Consider the following 17,580-nt stretch of genomic DNA (forward strand, 5'->3'; position numbering starts at 1 on the left):
ACAACCTCGTAGCATCCCTAATGCAGGAGATTCATGCAGCGATTCTAGCCAGAGGTGCTGCCACTGGCTATTAACACGTTAACTGCTGGATGAAATTTTCAATATTCACTGACAGTGCCATTGGGTAGTGTTTCTGTTGTAAAATAACTTCATGTTATCAAATTTCGAATTTGGTTTTTATTATATCGATAAACCAAAATTATAGTGTGTCGGTGCCATGGGACCATCGTGGCGCCAACACGAAAACATTCATTCAGTGCTCCACGGGCGATTGAAAAGCAACAATCAATTTCGTGAAAATGCATTCTTTACTTCTTTATACTTGACCTGCTTAGTTAGAAGTATTCTAAACAATACTGCCAAACACAATTCACTATAAACATAAAATAATTTTCAATAATTGGCCACTTTCATCTTTTCTTTATGGGAATGTTTCTCTTTCCGACAAGAAATAAGGAAAGATTCATTTTCATTTTCGGTTCAATGTGTTTGTTTGGAATGTTTTGCTGTCGACTTTACTTTGCCACTTGACTGATAGCTACAATGGCATCCAGACACTTGGATGAAGGGGAGATTTGCCAATATCTTGATATGTCAGAAGAAGAGTTTGAGGACTCGGAAGATGATCCAATATTTTCTCCAAACAATACAGATGATAATCTTACTACTTCTGATGAATCTGATATTCAGCCACAAGATGTTTCTTCTAGCCAGGGTCCAAATGGAAATCCACCAAACATCAGACAGTTTGTGATTTCATGTGGAATGGACTTAACGTCGCAGGAAAACGTCTTGGAAAGCCAGAAGATTTTTACTCACTAATAGTTGATGATAATGTTGTCAGTATTATTGCAGAAGAAACAAATTTGTATGCAACACAGTGAGTGTCTAATGAGTGGCGAAAGTGATGTCCCACCATCTTGTAGACTACATGAATGGGTTCCAGTGACTGCTAATGAGATGAAGAAGTTTTTTGGATTAGTAGTTTGGATGGGTATAATACAAATGCTGCAGTTGTCCGACTACTGAAGTAAAAATTTGTTTATACAAGAACACTTTCACAGCATCAGTTATGGGAAGAAATAGGTTTGAGCTAATTTTGCGAGTGCTACATTTTTCTGATAATGAAAATTGTGCCCCTAGAGATAGATTGCACAAAGTTCAATGTTTGGTTGATCTTCTCAATGATAAGTTTCAGGAAGTATATGAACCCGGTGAGTTTGTCTGTGTTGATGAAATTCTTGTACCCTTCCGTGGAAGAGTAATTATGTGTCAATACCTGAAACAGAAGAGACACAAGTACGGCATTAAATTATTCAAAGTATGTACTGGCAACGTCTACACTTGCAATGTGAAAATATATTCTGGGAAAAAAATTGACGGAACAACAACTAAACCAGTGACAAACTACTAAATTCAGGTCGTACTGTCTATACCGACAATTGGTACACAAGTGTAGATTTGGCACATCTCGTAGGAACACAGAGTGCAAATAGAGGTCCCAAGGATATTGTTGAAAAAAAACCTGAAGAAAGGCGAGGTGATAACCACTACAAATGAGCGGGGAATCACCATATTGAAGTGGAAAGACAAGAGGAACGTGCTTATGCTCTCTACAAAACATTCTCATCACATGATGGAAATTCAAACAAGGGGTGGCACAACACAAAAGCCTGAAATGGTGTGTGATTATAGGTAAATCACCAGTTGATCTGTCTGATCAGATGGCTGCGTACTTGTCCCCACTGCGAAAAACTGTGAAATGGTGTCGCAAAGTAGCTATGGAACTTCTCCTGAACACCGCAATGGTAAATGCTTTTATTTTGAACAAAGAAGTTACGGGTCTTTCAGAGAGAAAGTGGTCCTTTGGCTGACAAAAGAGGAAGGAACGACAACAGGTTCACTTGGTGAAGGAAGACCTCTGAAAAAACGATCCCATCACACAATACAAACGAAGGAAGGCCCAGTTAACAAAGTGTGCAAATATTGCAAGTACTGCTATAAATTGGTATCTGAAAGAAAAGGCCAAAAAACAGCATCGAATAAAGTGAAGAAATTTGTTACTTTTTGTGAAGGGTGTGAAGGTAAACCACATATGTGTATTCCTTGCTTTAATAAAGTTCACGTGGAGTGATCACAGTTTTCAAGTGTTGACTGAAACTTTTCAAAACTTTCCAAAAGTTTTGTGAAAACATTTGCAATGCAGTAGTGTAACTCATTTATTTTATTATGTACTGTATGTGCTGTATTATATTTTTTCTATGTTCCCAAAATATATGCCATTGTATGAATACATATTTAAAATGTATGGTAAAGATTATCTTGTAATTTGGTGCATATTATAAAGAATATAAAATAATACAAAAATATAAAAAAATGAAACCCATATTTCACATAATTGGTGAAAATAGCATAAAAGCAACAAATGCAAATATTTTCCCCATTCTTATAGGGACGCCTCGCCATAGAGTTACATAGGTGTAAATAACCTCAGTGTTGATGCACCAATACCACTATCTAATTATATATACAAATACCACAAATAAATTAAAATAAATAAATATATTAAAAAGCTGTATTTAAATAATGAGCGAAATCAGGTTACTTACCCATAAGAGGTTCTAAGGAATATACATGCTTCATATCAATAATAATAATAAATATAAAAAAAATGGCTTTGCTGCTTATACGTTTCCAAAAATGCATGTGCAGTTGGATTCTAGGGCGCCGTGCCGGGCCTTTTCAATATGAAATATGCTTGCGCAGAGGACCATTGGCCTGCCAGAGTGATTCAAATTAGATGTTACAACATCGGTCCCATGGGACCAAAACGGCCTCATAAGAAATCCTGATGTCGGGCCCATGAGATTGGCAAGGCAGTTAATGTGTTAAGGCTCGGCTGGACCTTTGGCATTCGAATGGGCGAATTTTTTTCAAATTTTCCTCTTCATTCGAAAAACCTCTGTTGTCTAGATATTATCAATAGTTTCATGATTACGTAAGTCTATTAAACTATTGATAATATCTAGACAACAGTGAAAGAAAACTACATGGAAATTCACGTCATTGCTCTAGAAGGAATTCTAAGCGTATGTAATTTTTCATATTTTGAAATATCCAAGAGATTTTTCGAATGGAGAGAAAAGATTGAAAAAATCGCCCATTCGAATGCCAAAGGTACAGCCGAGCCTTAAGGACGTTCTGGTTTTGGTAAATAATCTATTTTGTCTGGGGTATGTATGTATTGTATTACTCTTGCTAAAATTTCATATCGATTAATCTCGAGTGGCCTTTCATATTTAACTTTTGACTTTATACTGTTTATTCTTTCAGGTGATTTTGATTCAAGAACAGCTGTCTAAAAACAGAATGATTGTTGAGGAAGACAGAAAAGGTGGAATCACGTGTCAAGTCACCAGTAGCACTCATGAAAAGAAATCTAGGACTAATGTTGTCATGAAGAATGGAAAGTATTATCTCAAACACAATACACTACAGGATGTAAGTTGAAAGTTGTTTGTTTTAACTCGAAACTGAGGTTTGTATTTGCTTCAAAAAACAACTTGTAGAAGAATTAGTTTGGTAAGCAAATGACCAATTAATATTGGCTGAACCCACAAATTTTGGACAAAGTTTTTTTATTAAATTTTATTGTTGAACATGGATGAATGGTGAAACAAGACACCCGAGAGAATTTGTTCCATCCTGTTGTTTTGTCCCCTTTCAGTACCATCAATGAAGCCATCTTGTGGCATACAAACTACATAATGCTTCCCTTCTACATGTATTTCAAGAAAAATAGTCCTGCACCCAAACTTTGCAAGGTCGTGTGCCATGTTTAGTAATTAATGACAGTTTATAAACCTTGATGGATATATCAGAGCCCTATGATTTCTTGAGCACATCCTCAGTAGGCTCTCCCTTCTATATTTTAGATGGCAATAAAATTTGCCTGCCCAAAATCACAAAACTCAATGTAAATTTTAAAAAAATATATACATTTGTCTGTAGCATTGAAATGTTAAGAACATTGAACAATTTTACCACATGATTAAGATTATATTTAACTAGCTGATTACTCAGCATTGCCCGGGTATTTATTTATTCCAATCTTCTATTAGACAGGAAAATAATGAATTCTAACTATAGTGTAAAAGGAACTTGGAGTTGAACGGCATTGGGAGTGTCACTATTCATCTTAGCGACCCCAAACACTATGGATTCCTCACTAATATCGGTCGTTTTTTATTATTTTTTCGTCACCCCCTTCCCACCCCCACCCCTAGGTGTCTCAAGGTTGTCGAAGTTGAATGTCATTGGGAGTGTCACTATTCATCTTGGTGACCTGAAAACTATGGATTCCACATTAATATTGATCGTTTTCGATTATTTTTACATGTCATCCCCTTCCCACCCCCCATCCCTAGGTGTCTCAAGGGTGTCTTGGAGTTGAACGGCATTGGGAGTGTCACTATTCATCTTAGCGACACCGATAACTATGAATTCCACACTAATATCGGTTGTTTTATATTATTTTTACATGTCACCTCCCCTAGGGGTGCCAGTGGTGTTTTACCCCCACAGTATTTCTTTCGAGATTACAAGTGATACGTGTTCCAAGTTTGGTTGAAATCGCTCCAGGCGTTCTAGAGTTATGCCGGAACAAACAAACACACACACACATACACATCCATTTTTATACATACACATTCGATTCTACGACCCCGGATATAACGATCCTCTCGAAGTAATGACCCTGTTCCCGGGAATCATGAAAAATTTGGAAAAAAGTTGAAAAATTGAAGGAAATCGGCCGAAAAATAAGTTTTTTGCACTCGTTTTATTCGCACTCAGTCCCATCACGAGCGCTCTACCACTCGCCAGTGGGTCTGATCTAAAAATAGACACCACCACACCAAGCTTGAGTGATATCCAATAGCACTTGACCTCTACCCTCCCCTCCCCCAAGCCTGCCAATGTTACACCACATCCGACGGCCGCTACGCAACACGCTAGGCTTGTTTTGCCATTGTGATTTCGCTTGCTCTTGGATACGCGAGAAGAGAAGATCGAATGTGCTGGGATATTATTTTAAATCGACCTTGACTTGTTTCCTTGTCCTAAGAGCTACTGACAACTGGATTGGGGGGGGGGGGGGAGCAGCCTGAAATGACTGTGCTGGACTTGCAGTCTTTGTCTATGTATATGGCAGGTCAAGCTCTTTCATCGATAAATACACCACCTTGAGAAATTAGAGATAAGATCGCAGGAATGTTCCAAAATACAGATGCGTGGTACCTGGAAGTCAGGACCATCTGTCCAGCTCTGACCTCGAGTTCAGCAGGTTCCCGTGAGTGAGCAACTCTTGGCCTTGTAGCCAACACTTCAGGTAACCACTTTCATTCAAGACGTGTTCTTTGTTTCCTGTAACACTTCATAAAAAACCGAAACTGTTAAAGGTAATGAAAGCCACATAGGCCAACGAAAGACCATAAACCTGCTTAATGATTTGTCATCCAAGCTTCCGCATAATATTTGCCAAAGTGTTCCGTTGGCTGAGTGACCTCTCTCTTTTGCTCTCAGCAAACGTAGGTGGAGGGGGCGGCGATGCCGATTGTTTCGGCCACAATTTTCTTGCTCGTGTGTGCACACGGGTGGAAGTGGACCTCTCTTCTATTCCTTTGACATCTAAAATGGGGCAACCAGTTCTGGATACATTATTGAAAACTAACAAAAACAATAGGACAAGTAAAAAAAAAAGTGCCCCTCCCTTCCCAGCTCATCTCCGCCATTAGTGTGCACACCAATGTCAGAGAGGCAAGGTGATAATTGCAAAATTCAGGTCCTATTTTTTCTTTTAATGCTATTTACTGCATAGGAAATATTGCCCTTATTATTGTCTGTTGCATAGTAAAATGTAAAGCAAGGGTCATTTCTTTCTTCTTCACACTGCTGATAAAATTTCAGTCTTCGACAGTTGCGTTATCTTAAAATGCTGAGGATTTTCCCTTCGACCACCTGTTGCTCGAACTTCCAGCTAGTCTCCTTGTTTTTATGCTGCAGCTGGCGCCAGTGTTTTGTCTAGCATCTGCAAAGCTGTCATTTGCGGATAACAGCAATGACTCAACGAAGCAAAAAGTCATTGTTTTGAATCTTGCAAAGCTGTTTTGATTTGAAGATAACAAAATTCGATCTCCAGAAAGAAAAACAAGAGTTAAAACAACTTCATGTTCTGCACCTTCTGACAATCAAAACTGTAAATTTTATTTTTCTTCTGACACAGGAATAAACCCTAAATCCAACATTAAATCCTTGATTAACGTGAGAGTAAATAACAATCTCCCATTTTGATATCTGAAAATGCGCAGGTTTCATAAAGCTTGTTTTGAGTTCATTTTATGCTGTTGGGCTAATCGGGACTAAATATACAGTTTAAAGTGAAACCCAATTCCAAACCCAGATGATTATTGACTGCGACAACGCATTGGGTGAAAAGAAAACAGATCACATGTTTTCTTTTTCAGGCTGTATTACAATGCAAGTCGAGGAAGGAGTTTGGACTGTTACCTTGAATGGGGGAGAGGAGTGACTATGAAGTTGGTTGTAGCAAAGAAAATGTGACTTTTTTTACGATGTATTTTACACAGCCGATCCAGAATGGAATTAAAACCTCGCTTTTTTATTCCTAGAAAGTTTATGTTTCTCCCGAGAGATCTTATCTTACCAGTTAATCTTGTAACAGACCATGCGCTCCAGTAGACCCGTATAAAATCCAACATTCATTCTGCCCGATTATCTCCAGAATTTTGCTGGCGCCAGTGTGACAGATGTCAAGATTCTTCGAGTTTCGCTTGCAATAAGCGAGAGATTGGTTTCCTTTCCATAGGTCTCAAGGCAAATGGGTTTCTCATGAACTAGAATTGTAAGAATTTTCTGGAAGAGCAACGACTGTGCACAATTGAAAGAAAGTAACATTCTTTTAAATCCTTTTTTGTGAAAACGTTTTCATGTTCTATTTTCCTTCTCACAACGCGCATCCTGTGCATAACAGGTTGTATAACTACTAGGATAAATGGTGTTACCATCTCCTAGGAATCCTTGTGTCCATTTGAGCTCCGTTTAAGCTGAAAATTGTTGCAAATTACAATAACGACCCCTTCGAAATAACGACCTTTTCCCGGGAACTGTGAAAAGTCGTTGTATCGAGAGTTGACTGTATAGAGATATACGAAATGAAGTTCACAAAATGAACACTGTGACAGTATGAACAGTTACAGAAAATTTTAAATTTATAATTTTAAAACGTCCAACTGGAAACCAAGCACTTGAGGGTGTACATAGAGCTGAGAAACAAAACAAAGAAGTAGGACCAAACACCCAATTTTATTTTGTAAGATAGAAGTGTGGTCATAAATAATTTTGCCACTTTACTTTTGATCAGAATGTTTACATAATTTTTTATCAGAATTTGTACGGTATCTGATATTTGCGTTCCTTACCAAATTCTTGGGTTACAGAATAGTATCAATTAATTAAATATGTTCTAATACCTTCGGTAAGTACTAGTAACAATAAATAAGGGTTGTTACCAGCACCAAATCTCTTCTATTTTCATGTTTTAAACTCAGTTATAGTGGAACTTCGATTATATATTTTTCATGCAACTATGTATTGAATGAAAAAATATATAATTTGGGAAAATTTTACATTTTTTGCCTTCATTGATAGCAGGAAAGTAAAAGTGTGTAAAATAGAAAAATGCAAAATCTGGGAACATGAGGTACTGAAAATCTATGGTCTTTCTTCTTGTCACATAGCTGTCTAGTTTGTGCATACTTGTTCCTGAAATAATTTTCTACCTGAAGATAACTGAATATTCTGAGTGTTTGAGTGCTCGTGTATGCATGTGGTGAGGATTGGGTGGTATGGATAATGTGTCTTAAAGCTGTGCTGATAGTTGCAAACTCAAATTGCTTTTGCAAACTGTACATTCATATGTATGTCATCATCATCACCATCATCATCATTTGCCTTTTCCACGATATTCCAATCCTGTCCTCTTATCCTAACACTCTCCACTATCTGCTCTTTCCACCGACATCTTGGTCTCCCCTTGGCCTTATTCCCACTCCGTGTACATTGTAAGCTCTTACTGGTAGTCTTTCTGCACCCATCCTCTTCATGTGTCCAAACAATCTCATCTGTGCCTGGTTTTTTATGTCCTGAAGCTTCACCACCCCCACTGTCTGTCGGATCTCCTCATTCCTTATTCTATCCCTTCTAGTCTTTCACAATATACTCCTGAAAAATTTCCTCTCCACTGCTTGCATCTTTCTTTTGCCATTGTCCAAGTCTCTGCTCCATACATAATTATTGGCACATATATGTCTTATATATGACCTCCTTGCATTTCATAGGTACATCCCTGTTCCATATTAATCTTCTAACGCTTTGATAGAGTCCATCACCCATTTGTCGTCTTCTGTTTATCTCCTCATCTATGTTCTTCTTGAAGGTTCGCATAACGACTTTTTGTACATGCAAAATAATCAATTTTTAGTGGTTTTTATTGATTTTATCTCCGACGTTTCGTTCTGGTTTCCCGGAACTTTCTCAAGCTACACTAAGATATATATACAAAAGCACAACCTTATGTGGCTAGTCACTTCACACTTCTAAGGAAAGAATGTGTGTCCTTATTTCCTTAGACCTCAGGAAGAAAACAGAATTTGCAATAGAGAATTCCGAAGAAGTAATCAATATTGTGAAAACAATAGAATCGGATGAAAATTATGATCTAGTAAGTTTTGACAAAAAAGAAATTGCTTTGGATTCCCTCGGAAAATGGTTACGGGAAGCAAAGGTGGAAGAACTAACAATATGGAACATAAGATGTGTGCATAAGTCATAGTGTATTTTGTTTTGGAGGAGAAGTATTTAAACAGAAGAAAGGATTAGCTATGGGGAACCCCTTATCATGTTTGTTAGCCAATATATGTATACATTGGAGAGAAGAAAGCAAATCCTTGAAAAATGAGGTGATACTGTTCAAGAGATACGTGGATGATGTGATCTTCATAGCAAAAAGCAAAGAAACAACAGAAGAAATGTTTAGATTATTGAATGAAGGTCAAGTATACAAAAGAAGAAATGGTCAATGGAAAAATTAACTACCTGGATATATCCATTGAAGGGAAAGGGATTGAAACCGGGGTTTTAGCGGGGAGAAAGTATATCCCCATGGAATCTGCACATGAAAGGAGAACCAAAGACAACATTTGGGAGAATTTTGTATGGAGAGCAACAAGATTATGCAACAACAAAGCAAGCTATGACAGAGAAATGAAGTGGATAATGGAGGCAGCACAGGAAAATGGATACAAAGCAGGGGATATAATTCACATCATAAGAAGAACAGAGAAGAAAATTAAAAGAGACAAACAATAAAGAGATAGAAGAAGAGAATAAGAATGCACAGGAAGAGAAGATGTATGTGAGTGTGCCATTTAGAAGAAAGATGGAGAAAAAGATAAGAAACATCTGTGCAAAGTATGGACTACCAGGTGTGCCGGTTAATAATTCTTAATTGATCCGACAGAAAACAAGTGTATCTGGGGAGAAAGGTTACAAATGCTTTATTCAAAGTATGCGCCATCGTTAGCTATACATTTTTCCCATCTGTCCGTCAAATTGTGGATGCCCTACCAAAAAAATGGTTCACCTTTTGAGGTGATCCAGTCAGCAAGCCATTGTTCGATATCTTTGTAATTGTTGAAGTGTTGCTGGAAAAGTGAGTGAGACATCGATGAAAACAAGTGGTAATCCGAAGGGGCTAAGTCTGGTGCGTATGGTGGGTGGGGCAAGAATTCCCAGCCAAGTGCAGAAATGGTGTCTGATGCCTTTTGCTGTGTGTGATGAGGCGTTGTCGTGCTGCAAAATCACTTTTCCGTGTCTTGTCGCCCAATCTGGATTTTTGCCATGGCATGAAGACAATCAGATATGGTTTGGCGGCCAACATTTAACTTCTCTGCCAGTTGTTGTTGTTGCGTTTGCGTATCGTCTTTGTCCAACAGTGCTTGCAATTCGGCATCTTGGAATTTTTTCAGTCGAAATCACCACTTTTGAATCGTCGAAACCAACGCACTCACGCGTCGTGCATTAGGACATTGTCACCGTACGTTTCCACAAGGATACGATGGCTTTCACTCGCATTTTTCTTTTGATTGAACAAGAGAAACAGGACATACCGCACATGCTCCTTATTTGGTTTGAAGGTCGACATGTTTACCACACAAACCCAATATCACGATCACTTGCACTTGGTTGCACATCCACAGCATTTTGACAGGTACTGTCCTGGCAACACACTGACGTAACAGTTGAGACTGTGCACCAACCCTTGCTTCCAGCGCCATACAGCGACGAACTTAAGAATTATTAACCGGCACACCTGGTAAGAACAGCTTTCAAGCCACCAAAGAACATTGAGAAATGGTTTAATGAATACAAAGGAGAGGAGAGTGATGAATTGGCAATGGCAGGGGTATACGAGGGCCACTATTTATATTTTGAGCCTTGGCAACACTGATTGAAGTTAGGCGCGATTTGACGTTTGCACGGAATCGTCTGGCATTATTGACCATAACGTACTTCAAATGTTTTGTCAATAGCTTCATTTGTGTTGTTTATGTTGCCTTGGAGATTGCACGACAACAATAAAATGGAATTAACTCGTGAACATTTTCGTGCGATTATTTTTTTACGATTTTTGACGTGGATTATCAAGACAAGTGTGCATCGATCAACTTACTTCCACATTTGGCGATGAAGCCCCATCCTTTGCCACTGTGAAACGCTGGTATAACGAATTTAATCGTGGCCGCCATTCGCTCACCGACGAGATTCGCGAAGGTCGTCCAAAATCAGTTGTTGTTCAAGAAAACATTGATGCTGTGCAAAACCTAATACTGCAAGATCGTCATGTGACATACTGTGAGATTGAGGCAACCATAGGCATTAGTTCCACCAGCATATATAAAATATTACATGTTCATTTAGCTGTGAGAAAGGTATGTTCTCATTGGATCCCACACAATTCGACAAAAACTCAAAAAGACGCTCACGTCAATTGGTGCAAACAAATGCTCAATAAATACAATTGTGGTGCTTCAAAAGACGTATATAAGATTGTAACAGGTGACGAATCATGGATATATGCATATGAGCCAGAACGTAAACAGCAGTCGACTGTATGGGTGTTTCAAGATGAACCCAATCCAACAAAAGTTGTTCGCGCTCGAAGCACATCGAAACAAATGGTCTCCTGTTTTTTCAGGAAAACTGGTCATGTGTCAACTGTGTCTTTAGAGGAACGTAGAACGGTCACCTCTGAATGGTACACAACAATTTGTTTGCCAGAGGTCTTCGGTCAAATACAGAAAACAAACAAACTCCGTCGGATCATTCTTCATCAAGACAATGCCATCTGTCACACATCTCGTCTAACAACCGACTTTATGAACAGTCAAAAAATCGAATTGATGGGTCATCTGCCGTACAGTCCTGATTTGGCACCCAATGACTTCTTCTTGTCCCCAAATGTCAAGAATAAATTGCGTGGACAACGATTTTCGTCGGCGGAAGACGCCGTTGATGCGTTCGAAAACCATATTATGGAGGTGTCTCAAGAAGATTGGAAAAACTGCTTTGACAAATGGTTTGAACAAATGCAAAAGTGTATTGACCATAAAGCAGAATACTTCGAAAAAGAATAAAGCAGTTTTCAATGCCAAATTCCTGTTTTTTCATTGTTAGGCTCAAAATATAAATAGTGACCCTCGTATGAAGTTGAACGTGGTGGATGTACAAGCAAGTACATAGGAGAGACAGGTAGAAGCATCAACGAAAGAATTAAAGAACATAGGAGAGACATTAAAGAGGAAGATCCAAAAACAGCATTGAGTGAGCATATGTTGACAAATGGGCACAAGATCAAGAAAGTACGAATGAAGGAGAAGAGGGAAAATGAAATAGAGAAAAAATTATCAGAGATAAAGCATATATGCATAAACAGGGGAGAGAAAATAAACAAAAACGAAGGGGAAATTGGTATGAAATGGATGGAACAAGAAGCATGTGGAAAGTAAGTTAGTTAAGTTTCCTGAGCCACCTTCAATTTTCTGCACAAAAATTGAAGATTTTATCTTGCCAGATGAGTTAAAGGAGAAAGAGAAGGTCAGTGCCACCAGAAGGAGGAGGGGAGGGAAGACAAGAAGAGTAGGTTACAGGATGGAGGGGGAGAACAGCCAGCTGTAAGGAACACCTGCAAGGAAAAACCAGTTTACCTAGGAGAAAATAAGGACACACATTCTTTCCTTAGAAGTGTAGAGTGACTAGCCATGTAAGGTTGTGTTTTTGTATGTATATCTTAGTGTAGCTTGAGAAAGTTCTGGGAAACCAGAACAAAACGTCGCAGATAAAATCAATAAAACCCACTAAAAATAACTGTGTTAGATTATTTTGCATGCTCCTCATCTATTCTTCCACTTCTCTCAATTATAAATATTTGTAACTCCCCACTACCCTCAACTCTTCTGTGTCCATCTTTATTCGTGGTACATTCCTGGCTCTGTTTCTTGTTGTTATTAGCACCTCACTCTTTTTGGCACAGAATTTCATTCCAACTCTCCTGATTTCCTCATTCCAACTATCAAGCTGTCTCTATACTTCTTCCCTGTTTCACCATATTACTAAGTCATCAGCAAACAACAGGGCCTCCCATCTCTTCCTCTCCTATCTTCATTCCCACCTCTTCATTAATTGTATCCATTGTAATTATTTAGAGCAGTGGGGAAAAAGCACTTCCTTTTTCAGTCGATTCCTTATACTCAACCACCTTGTTCTTCCCACTGGGGTCTTCACACAGCTCTGGTTGGCCTTGTATGTGCTCTGCACTCTACACACTATCTCTTCCTCGACTCCTTTCTCTCTTAGAGCCTTCCAAATCTTTGTTCTGTCCATGCTATCGTGTGCCTTTTCTATATCTAATAATGCCATAACCAAATCATTTCCATATGTATGTATAGATTTGAAATATTGCATTTTCTTTCTGTTAGGATGTGCCAATTGCAATTGTGTTCAAGGCAATGGGTGTACTCAGTGATCAAGAAATCATGCAGATGATAGGCACAGAGGACAATATCATGACGTCTTTTTCTCCATCGCTTGAAGAATGCTCCAAAACTGGAATACTTACTCAGACTCAAGCATTAAGGTATGTTTCAGTGAATTTTGTTGTTTCAGTTCTGCTTATATGTGTGTTTATTTGTATAGTATGGCTGGAAAATAAGTATACCGAAAGTTGGCAGCATTATACACAGTCGGTAGCAGCAGAGATGCAGGGAAGCATAGAAGTATACCAAAATGCATACTGTTTTCTTTATTTGTTAGGTATTAATGTAACTTATAATGAACATGAAAACGTTACATGTATGAACACAGCTGATAGCAGAATCTTCTCCAGCTCTAACCTTGCATGCTCGTTGAGTCTGTGGCTGATCGTTTTCTCCCAGATAGCATTCAACACTGACACAGCACCGACCCTGTTTAACGAAATTTTGCCACTAGCAACAAAAGAGTGCTCTTGGTTGGAGTAGGTTTCCGGGACTCTTGTTCGAATAAGATCAGCACCTTTTTCACACTAAGCCCATTACTACGGCCACTTCCGTACGAGTGGAAATAATGCTCAACAACAAAGGCCCTCTCTCGAATACTCATGTCCATTACGACCCACACGTGTTCTCTACAAGCAACAGGCTTCAACTGAGGCTTTGCTTCCCTGCGTCTCCCCTGTTACCGACTGTGTACAATGTTGCCAACTTTCGGTATACTTCTTTTCCGGCCATACTGTACTTAAGTGTAGGAAAATATTTAGGTTATAAAAGTATGTTTCATTGATATATCTTTGGGAAACAAGTTCCTTTTGAATGAAGAAAATCAACACAGACTATGGCAGTATTTATACATTTTTTTCTTTTGTATACTTTTTTTTTCTATTTTTACTATGGCTGAGCCAATGTAATTTTTAGTAATGTTGTCTCCCTACATGTGCAACTTATTGGCCATAAGTTGTGAAAATGAGTTGTATTAAAACTAATTTTGCACAGAAACAATCACGATATAGCTTGTTGGAAAGTCATATTGACAAAAACGTTGCATAAAAAAGGCTTTAGTGGAGGCAGTTCAGTTTGGCATGATTGGTTTTTTGTAAGTGGTTTCATGCATGTCAAACACCTCTTCTTCTTTTTTTTTTTTTTTTCAAGAGATGCATAACCTGTTTTGCATATACAACTAATAAGAGCATGAAAGTTACTAACATTAGAGTTTCTTTTGAAACAAAAAATTAAATTGTGAAGTGGAATTTAATCTGAAAAGTTTGAGTAAGGAAACTAATCTTCACTGTTCTCGATCTGCTCAGAAGACCGGGCAAAGAAAGTGGTTGTAATAAGAAACAAAAACATTCAGATTTCTGCCATAAATGGATTAGAAGTTCAAACAAATATAGCCAATTCTGAGAATTTTGAGCATATTTGAATTTTCAGATGACTTTTTACCACTTTAGCAAGAGTTATGAAATTCCAAATGCTCCTTGAAGAACCTAAATAGTTCATTGACCTCCTTAATTAATTTTTTGAAGGTGACTGCAGTACAAAAGAAGTTTCATATTTAGACATTTACTTATTCAAAAAGTAGGGCATGGAGATTATTCATAAAATTATAACAAAATGGCAAAATGCATTAAATTGTAAGAAATTTACAGATATATCAGATTGGTAAAATAGTCGTTAATTTAACTGATAAACCAATATACCTATACTGGCCAATGCCAATAGAGTACAGATTAATCTGACCCATCCCTAGTAAATATACATCGGAACCTTGATTTTAAGTTTTCCAGGGGACCAAGCTGAAAAAACTTAAAATGTGGGAAAATGTAAAATCGAGGAAACTTTTGTAACACTTTGCTTTGTCGGGACTATTAAGATTGAATGTATAATGCAGGAAAATGTAAAATCCGAGAACATAAAATCGGGATTTGATTTATTTTTTGGATTTGATTTATTTTATTTTACTTCGCGTTCGGGGTTCCACTGTATACACATATGTATGTATGTGTGTATTTGTGTGTGTGTTCCTGAATAATTGTATTTTGTTAAATTTTCTTCCTAATGCAAAACAATGTGATAATATTTAATTTTTATAAATTGTATTTTTTATTTCCTCCATTGTTTCTGCTCATGTAACATCATAGTTGGAAGGTCATTTATTGAGATTTGATTTGCAAATATGTAATTGTTTTTCCCCCAATATTAACTTCATATAATGCCTTTTAATCATATTTTAGTTTAGTAACATTTAGGTGTTTCTCACACATTTGACCTTTTATAATAGAATAATATTAATTTCTTGCTAGAAATAAGTTGGATCATTCTACTTTGACCCTCTGCACTAAATGTTGTACCGGAGTACGTATCATGAAAAACTTGATTTTGCGATGTTATGGAGTGGATAAATCTTGAACTGTAGTGCATCATGTGGTAGCACATGTAAAAAAGGCCCAGTTAAGGTAACAAATGGCCCAAATGTAGGTTGTGTGCTGCATCTAGGTAGTAAAAGGCTACATTACCAAGGACATTTTAAAAGGCACATATATTTGTCTAATATTTGAAAGGCCAATTAATGGCTTTTACGATATTCAGTGTGTTTTCTTTCTCTTACAGATATTTGGGATCAAAGGTAAGGCAGAAACGTTTCTTTGGAGGTGGACCCAAGAAGACCCCAGCTGATGAAGCTAGAGATCTGTTAGCAACAACCGTACTTGCCCATGTTCCAGTAAGTTAATATTTCTGTGTTACTTCTATAACTTCAAGAATTGCATGAGGGAGTGTGTGTGGGGGGTGGGGGCTGCATGTGTGTACAAGAGTCTGTGTGTGTGTTATACATAAAGTAACTTCCATTTGCAAATATTGCTGCATTTATCATGGTGTGCATTAGAGTAATGCATGGGACCACTTTTGCTCACTCAAACTCGTTCGTGTCTCCCACGCTCGATCGTACCAAACTCTTAGTGAAATGATTCACAACGTCCCATATTTGAGAGCTCAATGACAAACCCATACATGGAAGGAAACCACTCTATGCAATTACAATTCTAAATCATAATTCCGTGTATTATTTTGCAAGACTCAAATACAGCACACATGAAAGTATGCAATAACTACAGACCGAAACATAAAATGGATACACATGGTGACAGACCTGCCTAAGAAATTGCAAATATCATATCACAGTGCAACAAGTATGTGTACATCATTGATCACTTACCAAAGAGGATAATCATATTCTACGGATTAATAAAAATGCAGTTATAACATTCAATCAAACATCATTTTAATGTGACAATAATCGTAGAAATATACATTTTAAACCTAGGCAGTTTCAGCCCATAATCATCTATTTCATTTTCACGTATCACATGGAGATGATGATTATGTTCACTTCATTTTCAATTTCACTTCGTCATTTACTTCACGATCCATTTGAGGACCACTGCCATAGACAAATGATGGAAATGCGTATAATAATAGGGTTCTGAGAGTTCGAGTGTATTTCGCTTGAGCGGAAGAACTATCTATTCTGAATGCCATCTAGCGCTGCCCGTACAAACTATTTGCTGCTCGAGCGAAAAACGCTCATTGCAGTACTCTAGTGTGCATGCATGCCAAGTTTTTTTTTTATTCTTGGGCAAGGCACAGATGCCATTTGCAGACTTCAATGTTTATAAAGTTCCAGAAAATTGAGAAGCAATCTGCAAGTTAAATTCTGTCTGTAATTTGTTCCTTGAATGCAAGGACCATGACACAAGCTAAAATTTATTGTCAACTGAAAAAAAGTTGAAGAGCCATATGAAAGCAGGTGACCTTGAACAATCCTCAATATGTGCTAGCAAATGGATGTACAAACTGCTGTACCCAACGTGCATCATTCTTCTTTTGTTCTATGAGCAAAAAGAATTGGTTCATTAATGACCTTGTTTTTCTTTTGATTGTCAGTGTTATGCGAGTGTAATGACAAAAAAATTGTCAACATACATGTGCAAGATGGCTATAGAAACCTCTAAGCATTGTGTGCTACACATACAAGCACGAGATCTGGTCTACAAAGTGTATTGGTTCTTCCAAACTGAATCTCACAGTATAGAGAGTACAGAACTGCATGTGGGATAGGTCTCCACACAGTTCAGACGATTGTGAGGAAAGCCAGGACGTTGTTGGTGATAGAGGGTCAGTGATTTTTCACTTGCCTGGTAAATGTCGTAATCGGCAAAAGGATGTTATGCACTTGGACGATTTTGATCAAGGGGTATTGCATAATATGATACTTGGTACATATGCAAATGGTAAATTTCATACTGCAATGAAACTTAGGGCTAAATTGAAGGACGTTATCAGGTTTGCAGGCAGTTCGAGGGTGTCAGCAGTATGGAATGAGCATTATGTAAATACATGGTGTGTGCGGCAT

At 37.8% G+C, this 17,580-nt stretch overlaps 1 protein-coding gene across 1 annotated transcript in view; it reads left to right on the forward strand.

Moving 5' to 3' along the window:
• Window positions 1–17,580, forward strand: part of Polr3B (RNA polymerase III subunit RpIII128) — a 127,091-nt gene that overhangs the window by 36,031 nt on the left and 73,480 nt on the right. The window contains exons 5-7 of the mRNA XM_083140491.1: window positions 3,334–3,501; window positions 13,116–13,273; window positions 15,780–15,891. Coding sequence (XP_082996617.1) covers window positions 3,334–3,501; window positions 13,116–13,273; window positions 15,780–15,891 — 438 coding nt within the window. The remainder of the gene's footprint in view (window positions 1–3,333; window positions 3,502–13,115; window positions 13,274–15,779; window positions 15,892–17,580) is intronic.

The sequence above is a fragment of the Lepisma saccharinum genome, chromosome 18 (assembly GCF_977018435.1).
Source record: "Lepisma saccharinum chromosome 18, izLepSacc3.1, whole genome shotgun sequence".
NCBI lineage: Eukaryota > Metazoa > Arthropoda > Insecta > Zygentoma > Lepismatidae > Lepisma > Lepisma saccharinum.